The sequence below is a fragment of the Cottoperca gobio genome, chromosome 18 (assembly GCF_900634415.1).
Source record: "Cottoperca gobio chromosome 18, fCotGob3.1, whole genome shotgun sequence".
Taxonomy (NCBI): domain Eukaryota; kingdom Metazoa; phylum Chordata; class Actinopteri; order Perciformes; family Bovichtidae; genus Cottoperca; species Cottoperca gobio.
The window spans coordinates 221,703-248,181 of record NC_041372.1 but is presented as its reverse complement, the minus strand read 5'-3'; the positions used below and the strand labels follow the sequence as shown (position 1 = coordinate 248,181).

At 40.5% G+C, this 26,479-nt stretch overlaps 1 protein-coding gene across 5 annotated transcripts in view; it reads left to right on the top strand.

The window, feature by feature from the left end:
• The window catches only part of sorcs2 (sortilin-related VPS10 domain containing receptor 2), a 309,446-nt gene that overhangs the window by 102,048 nt on the left and 180,919 nt on the right, over positions 1-26,479 (top strand). For all 5 annotated transcript variants that reach the window (XM_029454505.1, XM_029454504.1, XM_029454501.1 and 2 more), the window contains exon 3: positions 10,340-10,439. In XM_029454505.1, coding sequence (XP_029310365.1) covers positions 10,340-10,439 — 100 coding nt within the window. The remainder of the gene's footprint in view (positions 1-10,339; positions 10,440-26,479) is intronic.

Below are 26,479 nucleotides of genomic sequence, written 5' to 3'. Positions count from 1 at the left end.
CTTTGGTAGAAAGTGTTTTTAATGAAAACACCCAGCAAGGTCTGTGAACTGTTTTCTCTCTTTGGTCTATAGTCTGTCATGAGCCTGTCGACCATTACACTAACAGATTGAATGTTAGGATCTGTTTGTCTTGTTTTGTCTTCCTCTTGCGCCATCCTCTTAAGACATTTGTGGCCATATGGTGATCTGTCAGTTCACCATAGGGCCACAATTGTCTTGAGAGGATGGCGCAGACATCGTTATAGCAAAGTAAACATTCCCACAGGTATTTTCAAATGTTTTTCAAAGTTGCTAAACAGCTCTCCCAGCTTCTCTGTTGGCAACATGTGATAGATGTCTGTAAGACAAACTATATAATTCTAGATTCCATATTTCAGTCTATAAAGCCAGGCTTGACACAATCAGGCAAGAGCAAATGGCCATAATGCCTTTGTCCAAGACACACCTGAGACTTCCTGTGCTTTATCATCCATAACCTTTGCATTGCTGTAGAAAGTATGTAAACAGATAGAGGGCACTGAGGTGTTGCCTGATCTGTAAAAAGAAACAGCTGCAGTAAAGCAGAATGGTCATTTTTAGAAGACAATGCAAGCCAGGAATAGGTAATTGATGGCCTTTCCATGTGTGAAGCAGATGGGAGCACTCCCTTTCTGTTTTTTTAGCATCATTTGTCTCAACAGTCTCAGCATTACAGATCTGTGTAATGAAACTTAACTCCTGAACTTTTTACCATTCTAAAGCATGATTTAAATGTGATCGCACTTGTTGAAAACGTGATCCGTCAAGTGATTTTTGTGATGCCTTACTTTTAACCACTGCAAATGAGCTTTAATGCTAATGATGACTCTCTTTGAGCAGTATTTCTTAACACTAGTCATGGCAAGTACCTTTGCTGTGATGAATGAAAAGATCCCATCTCATGCTTATTAGGGAATAAGCATGAGATGGGATCTTTTCATTCATTCTTTCGACAGGAAAGATAGACAAGCTTAGATCGTTATGTTCAAAATTTGACACAAATACCCTGGCAAGGAAGCAAAATTGCCTCATACTTCATCACTCTAGTCAGTTGAGTGGCTGCGTTGTAATTCATTGCAGATTTTCTCAACCCTGTATTTCTGTGGCAGTGCAGCACGTTGCAGGGATGGCCAAAAGCTCTGACACATTCTCTGCAGGCAGATACAGCTCAATCCTCTGTGATGTTGGGGGACCCCGACTGCCCCCAAAATTGCCATTAGGGCTCCCTGGGACATCTGTATGTAAGCCAATCATTGATGAGCCTCGTCAAACTTAACAGTGTGGCCGACCGGTTGTCCAGGCCTGATTCAGACTGACAGCATCTGTCTGGCTCAGCACTTGGCTCCATGCAAAAATCAGACCTTGAGCATATCAAGACACACCCAGCTACTGTTTATGTTGCCTGGCTCATCTTAAACATGCCAACCTACTGCTCTACTCTTTCTATTAGCTTTTTTTTTTTTTAAACCTATTTCAGAGTATTAACTTAGTTTTTGACAGCATATAACTCTTGACATGCATGCACGGTGAGGAGACACATCTTGAAGGATGCACTTCTGTCTGTCGTCATGTCTCATAACATATCATAACACATCACTAGCTAACACGTTGAAGAGCTTTAGGTGGATTTAGAAGACATTCATTAGAATCCTGTTTCCACATATCCATTTTAATGACCTCCTCTGTATTTTCTTTTCTGTCTTGTAACACGTCCCCTGACGCTCTCAATTTGTCTTCCCTGAAATGGCAGGTGCAGGAGCAACCTTGACATATTAGGACATTAAATCTGCTTCAGCACCTGTCACCGCCCTAAAGTGCTTCCACATTCTCTGTTTTCTCAAGCACATCAAGGAAAATACAATTTCACCCCTAGTGTCTGTCTCTGTCACATCCACTCTTGCAGACACTTCCATGTCCACCCTTCTCTCCCCTTTGTTGTTTCTCATTATTCCAATCTTCTTTTATACCTCAGTATTCTAGTGGTTTATGCCCCTCCACTGTTATTCCAGCTGTATGTTTTTCTGACAAATGGCTTGTGTCTGTGGAAACTTGTTTAAGCCTTTGTCTATCAGAATCAAATGTTTCTCCATCCATGTCAAGATTATTAACTGACTAGCATTGAAACATCCGAATAAAAATGACCATTTTGTACAATAAATGAAGGGTAATAAAGGTAAAGGTTTGTTTGTGTGAGTTGATTGAGTGCTACAGTCACTTTTACATCTAAACCTTTTCACCCTCTCCTCCTCTCTGTGCTCCACCATCTCCCCTCTGCTTCAAAGTAATTATTCATCATTAATCTACAATAGCTCCCAACCAGTCTATTAATTGAAAGGTCCGGATGGTAGACAGTAAAAAAATGAGCCCTCCTATTAACTCAACATAATTATTCTCGCCATTAAAAGGCTCTGGGGCTGCTGAATTTCCACAGCAACCAACGCCCAACCCCCACATTAGCCTTATTAGTGTTGGAATGTCTTTCCTGAATTCTTTCTAACATTTTCAAGTTGCCTTCTATATTTTTATCACACAAGTAATTGCAAAATCCTTTGTGTAATAGCCTTAGCTTGTGAAAAATATACAGCTGCATTTACTTGAATCATGCAAGTGTCCCATTTTTTGTGAGATAATGTACATTTCATGATCACATTTTTGCAAAATTCACCTTAAAAAAGAAAGAAAAAAACCTCCCCACCAAGGACAGAGTGCTACATTCACAGCAAATTAAAACTATGACATTTCTCTGGTATAATTAGTTTTTTGTTTGAATAGATTTACGCTGACACATCTAAACACCGATGTGCCATTCTCATCATTTGTCCAGAATTGCCCCAAACCTTTGGTCTTTAATACCAGATGGATGTAAAGAAGCAGTCTCCATGGTAACAGACTCTTGGTGGTGAGGGGTAATGAGGACAGAAAGGTAGGGGACGATGTGTGACTAGTCAGCATCCAGATGTTGAGATGTGTTTCTCGGCATAAAGCCCACCCCAAACCTGGCTAATGAAGGACTATACATATGTAATAGGGAGGCTATGGAGACCTCTGTGTTAAACATAGATTACCACTGCTTTGTTCAAAACAATGTCATGTACAGCAATATAGTGGATGTGCATATACTCCAACAGACTGTGCTGTTCAGTGGCCAATGCATGTTGGTGAAATAATGAGATTATTTTACTTTGTCCAAATGTACAGTCATTAGTATTTCTTATAGTAAAGAGACAGTCTAGTTCGAGTCATTACGATATTTGTTATCAGTGTTCAATCTGTGGGTAGTGATCTCTATTTTATAGCTAAACAATTTCATAAAATAGAATAGAATGTGTTTATTGTCATTGCACACATTTGTACAACAACATTTGCCTTGCAATTCTTGAAAACGTTCACTTTAACATTCCACACACGCACAAACGTTCACATACCATAAATATACCATATAAATAAATAGAAGTGGCAATTAAAAAAACTAGGCATATCATGTTACCATTGTACTTAATCAAAAATAATGTAGATATTGAGCATGCCCTTATTCAAAACTATTTCAGCTTTAGTTCTGTGAAAGGACCTTACCATGTTTAATGTTTTCTCTAAGGAATTTCATACTGTATATACAGTACTAATACATATACAGGTCCACACTATGGTTAATAGTGTATCTCATGTATTGCAAATTGCATTCTATACCTATATCACTGCTCACCATTTTTCAAATCAAGTCTTCTGAGTGATTTGCTGTTCTAGGCAGCCCTTGGTTTTATATCAGATACAGTTAAAGCTGCACTAATTGATATTTTATGTTACAGATAAATAAATGTCTATATGTAATGGAAAAGGTGTTGTTTATAATAAGAAACCACAGAAAAGTATCACATATTCTGCAGTTCCCCTAAACTCTAGAGATATTTTAAGCCTACTTTAGATCATTGTTTTGGTTTTATAACCTAATTTTCATCATGCTGATCAATCACCTTTTAAGCAGCAGTTGCTGTGTTCAGTACAAATGTGTAAAGTAACTACCTACTGAGCACCAAACAGCACAGGGTGCAGTTACCACTGCTGTTTTCCATTAACACAAATTAAATGACTGTCCACAGCAATCGTGTCAAGCTGTTCAAATATGATGAGTATATGTCCCTTGTTGGTCTTCTCCTGGAAGACGGTGCCATACTTAAACCAGGTATGTCCTTCAGGCCTGGTGTCAGGCAAGTAAACTAGAAATGAATGTGACCTAACAAAATAACTTTGTACTTCCTGCATACTAAATAATCAGCGTGTAAGACCAAATGTTATTCCATTTGGTTGCGCTTTGAAAGGTCAGTGGCAATCGAGGTCGCTCAGCGCTCTGTATCAATTTCGAGTTGTGCTCCACGCTAAGGGTTGTGCTTTAGCCTAGTCTGGCGGCACTATACTCTCCACAGGAAAACAACGCCACAGCCTGCGCATAGCTGTTTTACTACTGATCATGGGAAAGCAGCTTTACTGTTAATGGAAACGCAGAGAGCATTTTTAAGGGAGCCAATCGGCAAATATTTTTAATCAGGAAGCTCAGGAGTTTTGTGTTAGTCAACATATACTTTTATTGTCATACGGAAGCCTGGTTGTAAGCATGTTATCAGTTCACATAAGAACATGGTGTGGTAACCTAAGTGCTAAGAGCAAAAACAAGCTTTTCAAAATTGTTAATATTGCAGGGAAGGTGATTGGCAAGTCACAAAAACAACTTTGCTATCTATTTGACAGTGCTGTACACAGAAAGGCCAAACATGTAACTGCATCTCACAAACCCTATATTTATGTCTGGCCATTGATTTAGGTCAAGCTGAAACATACAAGAAGTATTTTATTGACTATGCTATACAGGCATTGGACACAGATTGATGGCATCAGGGAACTCACAATATTTTATAAGATTTGTTTGTTTGTACTATTTACGTAACTTATTTGCTACTACCGTCACATTTGCACTATTGTATATTGTACAGCCCTAATGGGAGCCAGAGCCTTCAGCTATCAAACTCCTCTACTGTGGTACCAGCTCCCAGTTTGTGTTCGGGAGGCAGACACCCTCTCCACATTTAGGAGCAGGCTAAAGATTTTCCGCTTTGATAAAGCTTATAGTTAGGGCTGGCTCAGGCTTTCCTTAGACCAGCCCTTAGTTATGCTGCTATAGGCTAAGACTGCCGTGGGACTTACACCTCTCTCCTCCTTTCCCTCTCTGTCTCTCCCTCTCTATCTGCATGCATTCATGTCCCTTAAATGCATGTTACTAACTCACCATCCAGGGCATCATCCCTGGAGTTTCTGTGTCTGTCATCTGGCAGGTTTCCACTATTAAATTGTACGTCTGGATCATGAATCATGGCTGCGCCTGTTGCCGTGGTCCTGCCTGACGCCCACGATAAATATATTTGTTTTGGTGGCACCATGAAGCTTTTTTGACATCCTCCTGGATCCATCTTTTTCAATATGTGATCACATCATCATTTCTGTCACATATATTGTCTATGTTGTATTTTTACTATGTGGTTTATTCTGTACACAAGTCAACTATTGCACGTCTGTCCTTCCTGGGAGAGGGATGCCTTCTCAGTTGCCCTCCCTGAGGTTTCTTCCATTTTCTCCCTTTAATTGTGGGGTTTCTTATAGGGAGTTTTTCCTTGTGTGGTGCGAGGGTCTAAGGACGGAGGATGTCGTATCCTGTACAGTCTGTAAAGCCCACTCAGACAAATGTGTAATTTGTGATATTTGGCTATATAAATACATTTGATTTGAGTATACTGTATATATTGTATGACTGTAATAGTGAGCTGTGTTATTCCACTGAGGTGGACATCGATATTAATCTAATCTAATTTAAAGTAAGCAACCGGTTGGTGAACATAGTGGAGACTTTGGTAGAGACCAAAGGAGAGTTGAATTGAGGGTAAATGTTACACTTGTGTGGCCAGAAACGAGAATGCTAATGGTAGATGCACTGCTTTTATATGGCACTTTTCTAGACTTTGCAACCACTCAAAGTGCTTTCAGACCCTTGTCACACACATTCACACAGCGGCAGAGGCTACCATACAAGGAGTGATAACACACACTCACACACCATTGGCCATGCCATCGGGAGCCATTTGGGGAGACCGCAATGGCACGGAGCAGGTCCGTGGAGGAATCGAGCAGAGCAGAGAGACAGAGAACACATGGCTGTGTTTTCAATTTATCAGCTGAGTGTTCACACCTATGTGTGAAAGGTGATGTCACGTTGCAGGAAGTGAGGGAGGGTATAGACACAAAGGATCAGGGGACATTGTGTCCAATAGCTCAATTACCATACTGTGAGGATAACAGATAACAGTTGCATCGGCCAGCTCAGACCAGGGTCCGACGACTATACGTCTCTTCTCCATAGACTCTTATGCAATATTTATTCAGGGAGTACATTTAGTGTGGGCTCCATTGAAGTTCCAACAGCGTGATGGAGTAGCGGTGGGGAGGGGGGTCGTTACTTAGCTAAGAGTCAATTGGCCAAAAAGAAACAATAATAATATTTACAATTATTTTAAATTTATTTTCATGATACACATATGATAATATTGTGTAAATAATCTAGCAGATAATAAACATATACTTTGGCCATGATAATCGTGCAGTGAAAATCTATCTCCTATTTTCCTCCAAACTCATTAGGACTGAATCTGACTTTACACTTACACTGTGCAATCTGATGATCCAGTGGACCTCTTCATATCAGGCCTAGCAGGCCATAAATTGTTTGTTTAAGATAAGCACTGAGCTCTGTCTGCTAGCAAGACCATCAGCACTAGATATGTCCATGTCCCCCAAGTGATCCCAGGTTAAACATTACACACAGGCCAGCGAGGAAGATGAAAACAGTTGCCAGCTCACCGCAGAGAAGAAGCAGCACCCGCTATGACACTCTATTTTCTCCAGCTGTATCCAAGCACTCTAGGAGAGCTGATTTCTGAATAGCTTGGCAGGACTCTGGGTGTGTATGTGTCTCATTGTGTGTGTGTCTGTCAGTGGTTGGTGTCCCACTGCGCGAAAGAGTAAATCCTCTCATCCTTAACCAGGCTGACGTGCTAGCTCATCATTCTCTTTCATCAAGACCTCTTCTTCCAGGCTCTCTCCTATTGGACCTTCAACCCTCGACTAAATACTGCAGCATCTCCTTTCCTGTGTGTCTTTGAATTGCTTTCTAAATCATCCCCAGAAAGCTGTTAATTTCTGCACACTAGAAAAAGCAAATGCAAATATAGTAGATGTTACTGCTGATTTTACTCCTCAGTTAAATTCAATTTCTTAATCTTTGATAATCAGTATTTGCTGCCTTATTCTGCTTTATTTGCATTTTGTGGCTGAGGGAGAATGTTTCCTGGATTAGCCCTTTCTCTGTATATTCCTGACAGGAATTTAAGATATTTATTATGAACAAGGGGTCACCTCTCCTAAGCCTTGTCGAGCCTAAACCTATGCCATTTTTCAAAACCTGTCACAAACAATCACCTTCACTCTTAGTGTATGCGGTTATATTGCAATTAACAGGGGAGTGAAACTTTAATATAGAATCTTGAAACTGGTACTTATTGACTTCTTTAGATCACATAGTACTCAAAACCACCTGTTTCCAATTTTTTCCAGCATGGATACGCACTAAATCCAAGATGGCGGCCATTTAACACGATAATCGCTTAATCGGCAACTATTTTGGACATTTGTAATGGATATAGTTGTCCAGTATATCGTTTTATAGTTTTTTTTGGTCACTGAATTCATTGATGTACTTATATAATCAATAACACAAAGCATAAAGGGAATAATCATCCAATATGAGGTATAATTGGCGCCATATGGCATGGCACACCCATAAATACCCAATGAACGGTACACAAATATTTGGGTTATAATAATGACCTGTTGCATTCACATCCATTGGACCTGATCACGCACAGGAACATGTGAACAAGATCCACAAAGGTGAAGGTGCCATTTCTGGCTTAACTACCGATCCCCAGGGTCTGCTCAAATACTGCCTCAGCTCCCAGAACTGGCAAGGCTGGCTGGAGAAACCGAGCGTATGCTAAACATATCAGATTCTATCCCAAAGAAGCACCACCAACACTCAACATCTAAAACTGCACGCCAGGAAAAAGCTGTGAGACAACCCAAGGATGTCATAGGCAGTGCAAACCCCTTCAATGCACCAGAACATGATGATGGATCTGAAATGAAGTTGGTCAACTTCGTCACCAAGTGGATAATGCCAACAGTGCAGTGTGGTGTTTTGGACATAGAGGTACGCGGACACACGGCACTTGAAACATATATGAGAGGGTCAATGGAGACAAGAACATGTGGCACAAAATGTCGAAGCTCAAGTATCTGACTTGGAAAGATTGATGCAAAAGTATCAGTCTGAAGGCATCCTCTGAAGTAGTCAGCTTGAAAGCAACTAACTCCCTGTTTATTTGCCTGCTGCTGGTTGCAAAGTCCTCAAGAGAACTGGACCTGCAGGACATTGTGGGAACACTTGAATTTTCCCATTACAATGCAAGCTTAATGAGGCCCGATGGTTCTCTGCTACCTACTACAAGCAAGTCCACCCTCATCCATGAACTGGAAGGAATGGTTTTGGGGACAGATACTTCTGAAGAATCCATAGAAGAGCCGATCATCCCACGTCAATTAGTACATGTCTTGACCAGCATCGTAATACATGTCATGGCTCTCGTGCAGGAGATAAAGTGTTGCCGAGACCTGTCAGGTTGTTTCATTCGAAGTGTTGACAACAAGTCGCGAGGCTACAGTGAAATATACTGATTATTCGATAACTACACTGTTACAAACTCCATGAAGGACAGAACGAGACAGCTCCGAACAGCAGGAAGAGCACAAGACAAGGGATACAAAATAGAAGATTCCACACCTATCAAAGACTCTAAGGTATTCCTAGGAACCAAGGAAACCAAAGCCAACCTTGTGCTATACCTTGCACAAAAAGCTGTCCAGCTGTGCAAACTGCCGATCACTACCCACACACACAAAGGTGTTATGTCTTCCCAATCAAACATGGTGAACATCACAAGTACACAGGAGGAAGCCGACATGTTACTGGTCATGTATGCAGTAGCAGTGAGTAGTTTGGGTAATACACCACATATATACTCCTCCGATACAGATGTGTTGGTGCTCGCTCATCCCAGGGTGCCATACCTCAACACAGAGAGTCTCATCATCATGGACTCTGGTGATCGACGAAGGAAGATTAAACTCAAACTTATCTACATGGCCATTTGCGCAGAACGTGCAGCAGCTTTGCCATGATTCCACACACTCACTGGATGTGATACCACTGGCCACATCCAGGGAAATGGAAAGCCTACTTGCTTCAAATCCTTCATGAAGGCTAGTCATGACGTAATCCATGCACTAGCTGGGCTTGGTGTTGGTGTGTATCCATCTCCGGAGATATTGGCTGGTTGTGAAAAGTTTGTGTGTCAGCTCTTCAAACCTGGTTATGAATCAGCTAAAGCACTCTGGTAGCATATGTTCAAGCAACTCAAGGGCAACCAATTTTTTAATTGGTACAATTAAAAAATTGGAAACAGGTTGTTTTGTGTTCAGTGTGATCATAGAAAGTAAAAAATCAAAAGTTCACTAAATAACACAACGACCTATACTATCTGCTTGTTGGGTGTGACTGAGCCGTACTGGGGAAACAATCCAGCAGCCAGCTATCAATCTCAAACACACACAGCAGTCCGTACCTGCTCTTAAAACTTCCAGATGTGAGGATTGCCTAGTACTTCATTGGACTCTTGTGGCTGTTTTTTCATTGTGGAGGCATAGACAGATCTTCGAGCCACTTTGATTTGTCACTGGGCTCAGAACATTGAGCACAAAGTGGTAATATGTTAACAGAGAGCTGATATAATGCCTTTTGGGCAGTTTAAAAGAATAAGCAGGCTGCCCTTTTCCCAGCATTTTGCAAATTGAATCTCCTTTCTGCCAACATAAAGGTTTTTCATGGAGTACTTGTTTTTGTATTTGTGTAGTTGTTTTACTATACAGGATAAGAGTTTGGTGAAATGGAACCATGAAAAGTTATACAATCCAATGAACTATCAACATATTGTACATTCAGCAGGTATTTCTAGAGGTAATTTTCTTCATATCATTACCATAATGCCTTTTGCTATTGTTCCGAGATTGATATCATGAGAATATAGCAAAAAATGAGCACAACAATGTTCTTAAAGGTTTTTTGACTAACTGTTGCTTTTTCATGTTTTTGTCTGCCTGCTTTCAGGTCTACTGACTATGGCACCACCTACACCAAACTTAACCTGATGCCAGGGATAACAATCGTGGTGACCAGTTTCTACATCTGCCCAACCAACAAAAAAAAGGTACCAGAATGCATAGCTTTTTTAACTGATTGTGTTGTCCATGAGCTCGCTGAAATGCACTACTAATTTGCTACTCTAGAACTGACAATTTTAGTTGAGACAGAAAGGCTGTGCTCTAGTGATTTGTTGAACGTGTGAGCAGGAGGCCTGAACTATAAGATTTGTGATTTGTGTTAACTATCCATTCAAACTTAAGAAAACATTTGACTAATTGCCTAACTTCCTGTGTCAATGTTTTTAGTAAAATTACTTTCTAGTACTTTCTACAATATCTGTGTGTGTCAATTACAGCATGGTTAAGGTTACAGAATGTTTGTGGTTATGTCAAGTAAACTTTGGTTAAGATATAATAAAGATTAGGGATCTTAATGGGGTACATCAGCGATTATGTATTATATTATAATTTCTGTGGCTGTGGCTCAGGAGGTAGAGTGGTCGTTGGCCCCTGCAGTTAGCATGTCGAAGTGTCCTTGGGCAAGACACTGAACCCCAAATTGCTCCTGATGGCATGGCCAACGGTGTGTGAGTGTGTGTGAATCACTACTGACGAGCTGATGTGCAACTTGTATGGTAGCCTCGGACTCTGTAGGAATGTGTGAAAGGGTGAATGCTGTCATGTATTTTCAAGCGCTTTGAGTGATCGCCAAAGATTTGAAAAGCGATATATAAAGGCAGTCCATTAGGGTAAAATTGTGGTCATAGTTAAAAACAAAAGTGCAAGAGCCAAGAGGTACCGTATGTGACGCAAATTGAGATAAAAATGGACTGCGAATTGTGGTGGCCTGTCTATATTCTATATACCAGTTGTTATCGCTGGGGTCCAGGGTTCTTCCAATCAATGAAAAAATAGATGAAGATTAGATGTAGTCCCTTTTCTCACATTCGGCTACATTCTCCACTCCAAATTTCTGTGGTAGATCTGCAATCAAATTTTCTTCACACACCTGTCATTATAGTATGATGATAATCTAGTCTATACAGTGGAAACCACTCGTGAGAGGGCTGAGGAGAGTCACAGGCGGTGTGTGTTGTGACAGTAAGATGTCTGGTAATGTGAGCTGGGGATCAAGCTGCAGCTTAAACACACCTCCAGGCCTGGCAGGAGAGTAGTGATGAATGCTCAGGTTCGATACTTCTTGCTGGAATCGGTTTGTAGGTGTCTGTGTGTGTTATTGCTGTTGCAAGAGTAAGTGTATGTTCTTGTGTGAAGGCAGTGGATGTATGTTTGTAAGTTGTGATGTAAGTTTATGGAGACTTTGTGCCCAGAGTTGATCATAAAATGCTTTAAACTAAATATCAGTATGCTGCCATGTGTTTACTTCCTTCTTTTCAGCGTCTAAATTATTAGCAATCATGGTAATTTGTTTCCCCTACACACATACAAACACACACACGTTAGCACAGTTTGATCAATACTGCTAATTACATCATAAAACAGGAGGGTCTTTAAGCTCTGTAAGGGGATTACACACATGAAGTGATCACACAGAAAAGGTGTGAGGGGCCTCAGGTAATCAATAGGACTTAAGGCAATTAAAGAGAGGCATGTCTTCAGACGGAGACAATGTCACCCTCCCTTTCTCTCTCTCTCTCTCTCTCTCCATCGCTTCCTTGAGCTCCATTAAAGATCTGCTCAAGACCCATTGCAGAAGAGGGCTCCAAGGACCCTTGACACATTCCAACGCCAGTGGAGTCGTAAATAAACTGCCTTCAGCAATTTTCTTTAACACTTGTGTCTAGTGTGTGGTCTAAATGAAGGTTCAAGTGTATGCTAAAAGTGATTTAAGACATAAAACCTTCCTTTCTAAGGTACTTATCTGTTGGATCATTACTGTTACATTACATTACAGTTCATTTAGCTGACGCTTTTGTCCAAAGCAACTTACAATATGTGCAAACAATCATCCGAACAGCGGGAATCTTGCAAGTACATTCGCTTTAAAAAGGTATATTTTCATTCAAGTGCAGAACAATAGCTTTGAACAAGCCAAACAGATATGTTTAACATACAGAAACAATAGAATACAAATTCAACCATTAGCTTCAAATAAGCCAAACCAATGTAAGTGTAACATACAAAGAACAGCATTTTTTATTTTATTTTTCTCTTCATTGGCCGAGGTGCAGTCGAAACAGATGAGTTTTCAGTCTGCGACTGAAGGTGTGAGGACTGTCTGCTGGACTGACATCAATGGGGAGGTCATTCCACCATTTTGGAGCCAGTATAGCAAACAGGCGGGTTTTGTTTGAAAGCCAAGTGAATTGGTGTACAGAGAAAAGAGGAGGGGTACCCGGTGGTGAGTTGACAAGGGTCCGACAGAGACCCTCTCCAAGTTACCCTGTATGTGCGGTCCTTTAGGTAGGATTCAATCAGGGAGAGAGCAGAGCCTGAGACTCCCAGTTCTTGGAGAGTGTAGAGGAGGATCTGGTGGTTAACTGTGTCAAATGCAGCATAAAGTTCCAAAAGGATGATTACAGAGGAGAGGGGGGCTGTTCTAGCAGCGTGGAGTTCTTCATTGACAGCGAGGAGGGCAGTCTCAGTTGAGTGGCCTGCCTTGAAACCAAATTGAAGCGGATGGAGAAGGTTGTTCTGGTGAAGGTAAGATGAGAGTTGATTATAGATATATATATATTTTGTTCAAGTGTTTTGGAAAGAAATTAAAGAAGAGAGACAGGTCTGTAGTTGTTCACTTCAGTAGGGTTGAGTGTGGGTTTCTTTAGGAGAGAGTTCACTCTTGCCTCCTTAAGGTTGTTAAAAAAGAAACCAGTTGTTAAGGAAGTGTTAATAAGATGGGTGAGAAAAGGAAGAAGGTCAGGAGCAATAGACTGGAGAAGTTGAGAGGGGTGGTAGGGCGGGCAGAGGTAACGAGGCAACTGTTAGTTTGGATGCATGTCCACAAATAGAAACAACAAGCGTATATCAAATCTTACACAAATGTATACAGAATCATCAATGTCACTAACTAAAATAATAGCTTTTAACAAAGAAGCTCCCCTCAATGGTGACTAAAAGAGTCTTTCCTCCCAATCCCTATCAGGACTATAACACATGAGGCCACTTTACGCTTCACAGTCAAGGTTGTTTATTCTAAGGTATGACCATGATCATTCCCTAACCATAACTATGTAAGGACTTATTTTAGAGTTAGATTAGAGTGCATGGACCAACCAAACACTTTGTCGCATTTGAAGGATTTATTAGACTGACAATTCCATTGTCAGCTCAGTCATGTCCATTAGTCATTCTCAACCAGGGGTACTTGTACAGTGGGTTTACTTCAGTGAACATGTAGTGTGAAGTGTCCTTGGGCAAGATACTGAACACCAAATTTACCCCGATGACATGACCAACGGTGTGTGAATGTTTATCACTACTGACGAGCTGATGTGCACCTTGTATGGTAGTCTCGGACTCTGTATGAATGTGTGTGAATGGGTGAATGCGGACATATGTCGTAAAGTGCTTTGAGTGATCGCAAAGATTGGAAAAGCACTATATAATTGAAGTCCAATTACCATTTACTTACCTCAGGGTTACTTCTACTTACTTCTACTAGAGGTAGAAAAGTTTGTGCTGTAGCTCAGCCGACGTCCATCGGATATAGTTGCTTAGCCCTCCAACTCAGTTACAGCTGCCTGAGATTATCCACCGCCATTTTAGCTATTGTGGGACCGTGACCAAAGTGTCACTGTAAAACCACTCCTCTGAGACGTACTGATAACACTATCGAAACATCTCTACCTTTTTCTTCTCTAAGCAGCAGGGCATCGCCTGGAGGAGGGCCGTTAAGCTCAGTACGCATCAATGGCAAAACCATCTTCTGAGCTGGTGTCCTCATTTATGTCCTCGGCCACTAGTCACCATGGCATCTCCTCAGGGAGTACTGCTAAATAATTCCTGCTTGATGTAAGAGCTGAATAACTGATTTTGATGGACGGGGAAGTGTTTGCTGCTCCATTGAAAGAGGTCCAGTGGAGCTTCCAGTGCTTGAAAGAGTGATAGTTCTTAAATGAACCCAGAGGCTCTGTAGGGGCTTGACTGGTCATTCCTATTCAGCTCTTTAAGCTTTACATAATAGGTTACAGTCTGATGAAATATTTGTATGATGTATTTGAGTATTTAATTAAATGTGAGCTGTCACATTTAAAGAATTCAGGGTGGGCGTGAAACATTAGCATGGATGATATACAGTACTGTATAATGCTGACACAAAAAACTAAGATTGTTTATTGTAGCACAACACTCATTTCCTTTAATGAGACATTAAGACAAGTCTGGAAGACACAGGGCATACATCAACCACAGGTGATCAAATGTGTCTAGAGGATGGGGGAGTTTAAACATTACTTTAAACAAAGAGTGCAGCGGTCAGAAGTAGTTGTGCTATATGCAATCATCACATGAGTGCCTGTTGCTAGATTTAGAGCACCCACAATAGAGCATTTTCCCCATTTGTAATTTGTTGAAAGAAATGTTTCTTGATGCGTCTTCAAACCACTGTGCATTAATGTTTAAACACACTGTGATTCATCGATTACGTTTCGCAACTTTTAAAGGTCAATTTTTACAGCAAGAAGTATTCCAATACAGCCTTTGTTAATACAAACTACAATTTCAGGGTGGAATCTAACTAAATCAATGCAAAAATGCTACAGAGTAACAACTCCTTGGACTGATGCAAAAAACAAATTGATAGCCAGAAAACAACAAAGCCCAAAAGAACAAAGTGAGAAGAAAGCGATGAGTAAACACAGACAAGAGAAAAAAGGTTTCAAAAAGAGGAACAATTGAAAAAAGAGTAATAGACTGAATGATACTACAAATTTATTGTCAACACTTCAGTGATTGGCAGTTCAAAGAGCTTCAAAGAGAAAGGCAAAGTGTTCAGATGTGGTCCCAATATGCTTAGATGATATCCCTATGATGGAACAATTTTTGTATCCTATTTGTTTGCATGATTGACAGTGAAATAGATGTCTGCTTGTCTCTCTACAACTCTCTTTTCTCTTTCTGACTGTCAACTGTGTCCCCTGCTTTCCATATGGAAAAAAAAGATATCATGGTAACTGGATAATTTTCTCTGAACAAAATTTGCCTTTTTGCACCAATGTCATCATAGAAAAGAGGGCCTGAAAGTAATTATGCACAAAATGATGGCAAACGCAGTTCAACTAATTGTTCTGCTAATTGAAAAGGACCTAAAGCTGTAGACGGGTATGAATCAACCAAGAGGATTATTTTTTCATGCATTCAACATAAGGCTGGGCGATATTCCCAAAATCTTGTATACCGATAAGGGTAATTTCATATCTCCATAATGATATATATATATACAGTGCCTATAGAAAGTCATCATACCCCTTTGAAATAGTTACTTTATTTGCCGTACAGCCTGAAATCAAAACCCATAACCCCCAATCTATTTGGATATGTCTCTACTAGCTTTGCACACCTAAATTGATGAATATTTGCACATTCTTCCTTGCAGAATTGTTCGAGTTCAGTCAAATTCCGTGGTGAGCGGCGATGGACTGCTCTCTTCAGGTCCATCCACAGATGTTCTATTGGATTTAAGTCAGGGCTCTGTCTTGGCCACTCAAGGACATTCACCTTCCTATCCTTAAGCCACTGCGTTGTTCTTTTGGTGGTATGTTTACGATCGTTGTTGTGTTGGAAGGTGAATGACCTGCCCATCTTCAGCTTTCTAGCAGAAGGAAGCAGGTTTTCCTCAAGAATGTGGGTGAACTTGACAACATCTATTTTCCCTTCAATCCTGACAAAGTGCCCAGTCCCTGCTGAAGAGAAACAGCCCCACAACATAATGTTGCCACCACCATGCTTCACAGTAGGTATGGTGTGTTTTGGGTGGTGTGCTGTGTTTGGCTTTCGCCAAACATAACGCTTGGAGTTTAGTCCAAAAAGATCAATCTTAGTCTCATCTGAGCATAAAACCTTTTTCCACATGGCAACAGAGTCTTGCAGGTGTGATTTTGCATAGCATAAACGAGACTGAGTGTGGCACCTTTTCAGAAAAGGCTTCTTTCTTGCCACCCTGCCATACAGGCCAGCTTTGTGTAAAGCTTGTGAGATTGTCGTCACATGCACAGACCGACTAGTCCCAGCCATAAAGACTTGTAAGGCCTTCAAAGTTGCCTTTGGCCTCTTGGTAGCTTCTCTGATCAATATCCTCGTGGTTCGGTCATCCAGTTTGGATAGACGGCCTGATCTAGGCAAGGTGTTGGTGGTGCCATACGCTTCCCATTTCTTAATAATGCTCTGAACCAGGGGTGTCAAACTAATTTTAGTTCGGGGCCACATACAGCCCAATTTGTTCTCAAGTGGGCTGGACCAGTAAAATCATAGCATAGTAACCTATAAATAATGACAACTCCAAATTTTCCAATTTGTTTTAGTGCAAAAAAAGTACATTCTGAAATTGTTCAGGTTTAATGAACTATCTTTTTAAAAAACATTATGAACAACCTAAAATTTCTTAAGAAAAGTAAGTGCAATTTCAACAATATTATGCCTCAGTTTATCATTTACACATGTGCACTACAATTTACAGATCACAGTGTATCTACAAAAGCACAAAATATTTAGTGGAACATTTTGAAATAGTAGTTACTTTTATTTAAAAATTGCAGGTAATGTCTTCTCTGTAATTTTTACACTCTGCCTTCAAAATGTTTTTGTAGCCATCACCTAACTTGTGCCTTCCTACAACTTTATCCCGGAGGCCTTTTTGAAAGCACTTTTCCAACCATGGTGGATTCTTTACCGTACCATGCAGTACTAGTAGTGGAATCCTCAAGAAACTGGTTTGATTCTGAAGTAATCAAAATCACTTCAATGGAGGTCCGGTATGGGGCAATTAGCCTGGTGTTTGATCTGGAAATTGATTGGTTGCACCTGAGCAAGTTTATAATGGTATATGCTAAGGCAGGGGTTCCTAAACTTTCTATGGCCAAGTCACACCAAAGACCAAGCCAAAATCTGAAGGCACACCTGTGTTCATATCCGGGCAAAATCCCCTCTATAACACATAGTATCACTGTTATCACTCTGTGAACATTTATTTAGCCTAGTCCTTGTAAGATAGCTATTCTCCTTTACACTAGCAGAGAGCCTTTGATGTGTCACATTCTAATATTTCCCACCATGCGCAAATGGCTAAAATGGGTTTACTTTGACAGATTTCTTTTTTTAATGATTGTTTTATTTATATTTAGGCCAAAGCATATAAGACATATTGTTTCTATATTGTGAAATAAGTGTGTAAGACAAAGTACCGATAAAGTACAGTGTTTCCCTGTGCATTCAATTCAAGATGTTTTTTTATTTTTTATATATATTCACAACTCACTTTTCACATTGAACAGGTGCTCTTTTGTTAAATAAACAAAACTCTTATGTCATTTATCTAATTTATGTGCACGTTTCAGTTGCTTTGCGTATTTACATTCTCTCCTCTCCTCTGCTTTGCTTCGTGAAGGGCGGAGCTCCGCTTCCGAACCCACACACACACACACACACGCGAGCGCACACACTTACAGTCAGAGACCGAGCGGAGGAAAGGTAAGTAGAGAACTTAAAAAATCTGCGCCACGCACGGACCTGATCCAGCCCAGGCAGCACCCCGCAGAGCAGTAACCTAGGGGAAACACTGAAGTAAATAAAAAATCATTCATAACCTTGTGTACAGTTAAATACAACAAGCCTAATTGTTTCAAAATCCCACTGGGAAATGTACCTTTTTGCACCAATGTCATCATAGAAAAGAGGGCCTGAAAGTAATTATGCACAAAATGATGGCAAACGCAGTTCAACTAATTGTTCTGCTAATTGAAAAGGACCTAAAGCTGTAGACGGGTATGAATCAACCAAGAGGATTATTTTTTCATGCATTCAACATAGGGCTGGGCGATATTCCCAAAATCTTGTATACCGATAAGGGTAATTTCATATCTCCATAATGATATATATATATATACAGTGCCTATAGAAAGTCATCATACCCCTTTGAAATAGTTACTTTATTTGCCGTACAGCCTGAAATCAAAACCCATAACCCCCAATCTATTTGGATATGTCTCTACTAGCTTTGCACACCTAAATTGATGAATATTTGCACATTCTTCCTTGCAGAATTGTTCGAGTTCAGTCAAATTCCGTGGTATATAATTGTGGCCTTGAGTTTGACACCCGTGCAGTAGACACAGAAAAGTGCACATAAATTAGATAAATAACATAAGCGTTTAGATTATTTATTAAAAGAGCACCTGTCAATGTAAAAAGTGAGTTGTGAATATTAAATTAAAAAAATCAGAGGGGGGTGCGGGGTTCTGTTGGGGGGCACAGACAATGGTAGGGGAAACACTGATACCGCTTTTAGTACTCAGAGACGTGACATACTTAAAACTCAATTTTATTAAATATATGGCTCTCAAGGAAATACATTTAAAAATATTTGGCTTTTATGGCTCTCCCAGTCAAAAAGGTTCCTGACCCCTGTTTTAAAGCATTCCAGTGAGTCTGTAGTAATTTTAAGGTGAAGAATAAAAAAGACAGATCGTCATGCTGCTTAATGACAATGGATAGCCTGCACTCCAAATATGTCTGTAGTGGGGGACGGCGTGTGGCAAACTTTGCCGAAGATGGTTTTCTGTTTTCATTTTTCTGAATTATGTTATTTAAGATTCAAGTCCATTTTGTGTCAGAAAGAAATGTTTCAATAAGAAAATATTGAAAATATAATGATTTAATTTGATTCAACACAATATTGCACTATTTTTCTAAATCAAAGAAACTGCTTCAATACAGTTATAACAAAAAATTCCATACTTTTGTTAAATTAAGTGCTCTAAATGTAGCAAAATGTAGCTGTTAGTGATGAATATCTCCTTTTTTTGGATGACTAACCAGGTTTCCTCTTCGTGTCTTAAGCTTTCATTGGATGTAGCTCCTTTTCAGGTCCAGATATTAAGCCTGCCAGATATTTAGCCTGCTAGATATCTGGGATGCTTCTGTTGACCCCAGTAAGTCTAGCTGTGGGGATTCTACAATAACCCTAACCCTAACCCTAACTCTAACCCACTAAACTAAACTGCGATGCATCAGGGACCCTTCACCTTGACTTTAAACAATTAACACATGCCGTTCCAGCGCGGATTTGCAAGTGCCGATCCCACGCTTGTGTGTGTGTATGGAGGAGAAACTGAGCCCATAAAATCATGGACAGAGGAGAGAAGCAGCATGACCTTAAATGACACCAAAACATAACAACATAGTTTTTACTCTTCATTCGGCTAAGGTGCTGTGAAAAAAATGGTAGATTTGTATACCTGTATATTCTTTCAGCTTTTACATTTTTAGTATCAAATTATGCATAACAACTGACTTTGGCAGATCTAAATTAAATGTAAAATGTAATCTCACAATAGCGTTTTCATTTCCCACTTCCAAGTTATATCAGTCATTAGCGAAAGTCAACCGTATTTTCAAATCAGGCTTTCAGAAAGTTCTCTTACATTTTGAAGTATTCTTCATTCCCAATACTCTCACCATTTCAGGACCATTTCAAAGTTGCTAAAATGTAAGATATAACAGCCACAATGTGTCCCCCATGGCTCCTTTCTGTGTGATTAATTGTCAATAATTCAGTAGGTTTACAGACGTACTTTGATGGAGCACTTTACTCTCAGGCTCTTGTGGTTTAACAAAGTGTTTGCCCATCCATGTTAATGTGTTCAAAGTCCATCCGGGAGAGTTAGCAACCACAATGTTGCGTGCATTGTCATAAAAAAGGCCACTTTCCCACTAACGTTAAGTCTCCACCATATCAATTAGTTTAACTGTGAGGTTGTCAGCTGCATGTCTGCCTGGCATAACGTTACTTTGACGGTGAGTAAGAAGTTAGTAATGTTATAGCTGTGACCATAGCAGTGCAGTGTGTGTAAAGTTAATGTGTAGGTAAATACATGGTACAACTCCTCAAGACACAAGCCAAGTTCCCATGACTTGCTTGACACCTGCTGATAAATGTAGTAGTGTGGTTTACTTCTTCGTCTCCTCGGAAATACCGGATTGTTTCTGCTTGGACTATTGGAGCCTGTTCAACTCGGGAACCGGGAACACGTCGTTGAACTCGATGGGTCCAATTTCCTTCTCATCTTGAAGGGAAGAGCTAATTCCTGGCTCTATTAGCGGCGCACTTGACTGTATCTGACTGTCTAAGGATCCCTGCTGGTCCAAATTGTTTTACTTCGAACCAACGATACACCAGGTCTGGCTTCCTGTTTACCTGTGACGTCACAACACCATCGTTCCCAGCTGATCGTTTGGCGTGGAGCTCGGGAGTCCGCTGTTCTGGTTGGGTTCTCCACGATTTGCGGGATTTCAAGTATGTTTTTGCTTTTGGCTGTTCTATCCCTTTTAATTTGGAGCGGCAACGGGGGAAGCCCCCACGGGACCGGAAAATTCCGTCAAATTCTCTCATCCCTGGTTTTACCAGGCCGGGGAACGTGCTCCTCTTGCAGTCCGCTGGGCTTTATGGTGATCCCCCTCCCTCTGGTCCTCTCCCCCACATCTGTCCAGTGCGCTTCTGTGGACTTGGCCCATCTGATGAGCTTCATGGCTCTACAAGACAACTTTATTATTCCTGCTAGCCGTATTCCTGGCCTTGTATTCGGTTTATACACCAAGAGAGAGCCATCAAATAATCCACCTACGTTTGTCTGTAGATGTCTAATTGAACTGTTATTGTTGATTACAGGAAATGTGCAACCTAACCCTGGACCAGATTCTGCACTAACACTCTCTAACACTCCTGCAGATTTTCAGATCTTGGTCTCATCCATTTGAATGTGCGCAGCTTGATTGCTAAAATGGATATGATTCGTATTTGGGCACACTCAACTGATGCTGATATAATAGTGATATCTGAAACCTGGCTAACCAAATCCATTCCAAATAAGGATATTAATATTGATGTTACATTGTATATAGGACTGATCGACCTAAAAAGGGTGGCGGTGTTGCAGTCTTTGTTAAATCTAAGTTTCATGTAAAGATTCTTCTCTCTACATCACTGACAAAACAATTTGAACTTTTGGCTCTTGACTTGGAAGTATCAAAAGCTCTCCATATCACTGTCTTTGTTTGCTACAGACCACCTTCAGCTGTCAGTGACGCTTTACCATCTTTAATGCAGCTTTTGTCCAGTCTTAACTATGGTAAAATTGTCATTGTGGGTGACCTTAACTGTAACTGGCTGCTATCAGCATCAGAGGACTTTAAAAAATACTGCAATTCCTTAAATCTCTTTCAGATTGTTGGTAGTCCCACTAGACCCAATCTGAAATCTCCTAAAAAATCCTCCTTAATTGATCTTATCCTTACAAATACTCCTCATAAATACACCACTGCTTCTGTATTTGCAAATGACATCAGTGACCACTGTGTCATTGCTACAGTAAGGAATACAAAAGTCCCTAAGACAAAACCCTGCGTCATCATAAAGCGTGATATGAAACATTTTGTGGAGCAAGGTTTCTTTCACGACCTGTTTCTCTTCGATTGGGAGAAAATCAATCTCATATCCGATGTTGAAAATGCCTGGAAATTCTTTTATGATGGTTTTATTATAAGTGTTGATAGGCATGCCCCCTTAAGAAAGTACAGAGTAAAAGGCAGAGATAATGCATGGTTCACATCAGATCTCTCTGATTTACTTCACAAGCGCAATGTGGCATGGTCAAAAGCCAGGAGTACAGGTCTTGGGTCGGATTAGCTGCGAAATGCATGCACTGTTAAAATCAGAAAAGCCAAATCTGATTATTTCCAAACTGAAACCACAAATAACTTAAATAATCCCCTTAAATTCTAGAAAACTATTAAATCAATAGCTGGAAATAAAAATGTGATAGAACTTCCATCTTGTATTGTCAAAGACTCTCTTCAAATCGCTGACAAGGCAGAAATGCTTGGTTGTTTTAATGAACATTTTATTGCCTCTGGTTCCTTGTTTGAATCTCAGAACATACCTCTAGGAGCCCCTGCTTGCTCTGAAGGTCGTGTATGGCCGGGTCAAACCTTTACTTTTAATCCAGTAACAGTCTCAGAGGTGCATAAAGCCCTTAAAAGTTTAGACACAAGAAAATCAGCAGGTCCGGATAACCTGGAGCCATACTTTTTAAAGTTAGCAGCTGATTTCCTTGCCTCGCCCCTGGCCTATCTTTTCAATCTATCCCTGGAGACAAACGAAATTCCCCTTATTTGGAAATCTGCTTTTGTTCTCCCACTGTTGAAAGGGGGTGACACCACTATCCTAAATAATTACAGACCCATCTCCAAATTGTCTGTCTTAAATAAAGTGCTGGAATCATTGGTAAGTCAACAACTAAAGGACTTAACGACTAATAATATTTTATCTGACCTTCAATCTGGTTTTACGAAAAAACACAGCACTACGGTCGCCTTAAAAGTAGTAAATGATTTTATAAATTTCTTAGACAATAGAGAACATTGTGCAGCACTTTTTATTGACTTATCCAAGGCTTTTGATACAGTAGATCATGCCTTATTGTCACAAAGACTCTACAGTATAGGTCTCTCAGATCAAGCTGTCTGTTGGTATGAAAACTATTTGTCGGGCAGATCACAGTGTGTGCGGGCAGAAGGTATAACTTCTAGTTCTCTTAATGTATCCAAGGGTGTACCACAGGGATCGGTTGTAGGACCATTGTTATTTATCATTTATATAAATAATCTTAATCACAATGTTTTAAATGCATATTTCCATTTTTATGATGATGACACAGTAATTTACTGCTCTGCGTCCTCCCTAAATCAGGCTCTTTGTCAGCTCCAGACTGCTTTTAACATTGTACAATGTAATTTGTGTGATTTGAAACTTGTTTTCAATGCTGGAAAGACGAAGCTCATGATGATCTCGAAAGCAAAAACCAAACACTTGAACCTCCCTCCTATCACCACTTCACAGGGTTCTGAGATTGAATCTGTGTCTCAGTTCAAATATCTTGGTATTATCATTGACGATTCTCTTTCTTTTAAACCTTACATTTTAGAACTTTTGAAAAAATTAAAAACAAAATTAGGTTTTTACTTTAGAAACAAGTCCTGTTTTTCTTTCGAGGCCAGAAAGAGATTAGTCTCTGCAACGTTTCTGTCTGTGCTGGACTATGGAGATGTTTATATGAATGCATCGTCTCAGTGCCTCAGCTCTCTGGATACCGTCTACCACGGGGCACTGAGATTCATAACAAACCTCAAAACCCTGACGCACCACTGCACCTTATATGCTCGTGTTGGATGGTCTTCCCTGACCACCCGTAGACTGAAACACTGGCACATCCTTATTTATAAAGCTATTCTGGGTACTCTTCCACAATACCTAAGGATCTACATTAGTAGGAAATGCAGTGGACGATATCGGCTTCGCTCCGAGGACTTGTTTCTTTTAACTGTGCCAAAAGTCCGTACAGAACTTGGGAAAAGGGCTTTTAGTTACGCTGCTCCGGCTGCCTGGAACCAGCTGCAGAATGAGCTGAAACACAGAGAGCTGCTCTCTCTGAACAGACTTAAAGCAACTCTTAAAGACATTGAAGCAGACCGCTGTGTCTGTAAATGTTTTAATTAATGTTGTGATTGTGATTGTGATTTTTTTTGTCTGTAACTGTGCTGCTGCCTATCTTGGCCAGGACGCTCTTGAAAAAGAGATTTTTAATCTCAATGAGGCCATATCCTGGTTAAATAAAGGTTATAAATAAATAAATAGCTGTTGGAAACTGTAGAGTCGGGTTTGGTTATCTGTGAGAGATACTGGCACATAGTCATTGGCGATAGAAAAACGTTAATTAATTAATATTAATATTCCAACAATATTGCACTGATTAGTTTCTGGGGCTATGGGCAAAATTACAGTACTTGCTAGTAGTAGTACATTTACATTAACATGAATGTTGATCATGTACTCCAAGCTCTACTGTTGCAATGACACATATTCCATTCACAATGCTACTACTACAGTTCCCTGCAGAGAATGGTAAATCATATTGCCACAGTCTATTCAGATTATAACATGAAACTAACTGTGATCATCTTTAACCTAGCGTTAATCTATTGGCCCATATGCTCTGTCCAGCTGTGCTCTTGTGCTCCTCTTGTGCCATGGGCATTGCTGCTCTCAGCACTTCAGATGCTGGTGCTAAATGGATTGACCTGGAAGAAGGAGTCCTTCCGGGTTATGTTATCCGGGAGGACTCCAGAAACAGTTGCAGGGTACCGACGGACTCGAAGGGCGGCAGCTTCTGCCGTGGCAGAGGCAAAGCAGCGGGTGTGGGAGTAGTTCGGAGAAGCTATGGAGAAGGACTTTCAGTCGGCACCACGGTGCTTCTGGAAAACCGTCCGGAACCTCAGGAGGGGGAAGCAGGGAATCATCCAAGCTGTGTACAGCAAGGGTGGGACCCTGTTAACTTTGACTCCAGGAGTTTAACTTTAAACTCCTGAATCCAACTGTTACATTCCCTACTAGTCTAGGGCTGGTGGGGAAGCAACAACAAGCAATTAAATAACCCGGGCAAAGAAAGTGAGAACGAGGCAACCGATTTGTAAAAGGAAAGAGCATTTAATTAATATACAGGTACAACAAAACTATCTCCCCACATGCACAATTCTGCTCCACAGCTCCTTAGTCACTCCACCACCGTAGAGGACCGACACCCAAGCTCACACACTGAGCAGGAGGAGAAGCGAGAGACTGGTATTGCCCCTCTCCAAGCCTTTTGTGCAGGCACTGATTACGAATTGCCGGCACCTGAAGGAGATGCATCTGGGGAGAGCCAAGCAGAGGGAGAGAGAGAGACACACACACACGCACCACAGCATGCAACACACACCACAGCACGTAACACACACTACAGCACGTAACACCGACTAACATGCCCTCTATGGTAGAGGCAGAGCTGGAAGCTGATGGGGGATCATCGTCAATTTCCCTGACGGAAAACACTGAGGTAGTCAAACAACTCCACAGTGGCAAAGATTGCAACAGCTGTTCATAGGCTTTTGACGATGTGAAGATGTTCGAGATGGATATATTTTTTACTGAAAACGATCTATAGGACCTCTGCAATGACACAGGAAGTATTTTTTTTTGGATTATTACTGATTACAAGATTATGACGAGACTTCATAGATGAGTTGGCTCAAAGTTATGGGTTTGATTGTGAGTTTGCTTGCTTGTGTGAGATGCCTACTGTACTTGCTGTTGTGATTTTGATCTCAAAATCGTTTTGCTCACTAAATAGACAAGATTCTAAGCTTTCAAACGATATGTGGCATTGCGTAACAACTCCATCATGGCGGACTGTAAACCACACAGGGCAACAACCTCTCTGAAAATGCAAAACTATCACATGACGGCCACCCGTTAAGAGGTCACAGTGCTATCTGCTGGTACACCCTGGATGGAGACAAGTCCCTGAAATATACATGATGCAGCTTTTGCAGGGATGTAAATGCTTGTCTCTGAATTTTAGAACGGTATGTGTTTACTGCAGTCTAGAGTTTAATGGGGCTTGGTTAATATTTCAATGCAGCTGAAGTAGACCTGAGAATATCAGAGTAGAGAAGACATCAGTGGAGTACAGAAAGGAAGCCAAAACAGGAGGAGACAGTATCAAATAATCATTTTTAAAGATGTTTATGTGTCACACAATGCGTCATGAAATATATTAATTAAATTGTTATTCAAGACAATTTGAATCAGCATTTTTATGCGGTACAGAGGAAGCTACAAGAGTTTTGACATAGTACTTTAACTGGCCTAGTTGTTTAAACGTAGGTTGTCTAAAAATAAATATGATGGTTGCAAATCCATTTATAATGTCCCTTCCTGATTTAAGTAAAACAAGTATAGCTCAACAAGATTACATGTTTGATGTCACAGAGTCTACGTTCAGAGAACTGTCACACAGGTAAAAACATATCAGCTGATATCAGATTTATAATATACTGA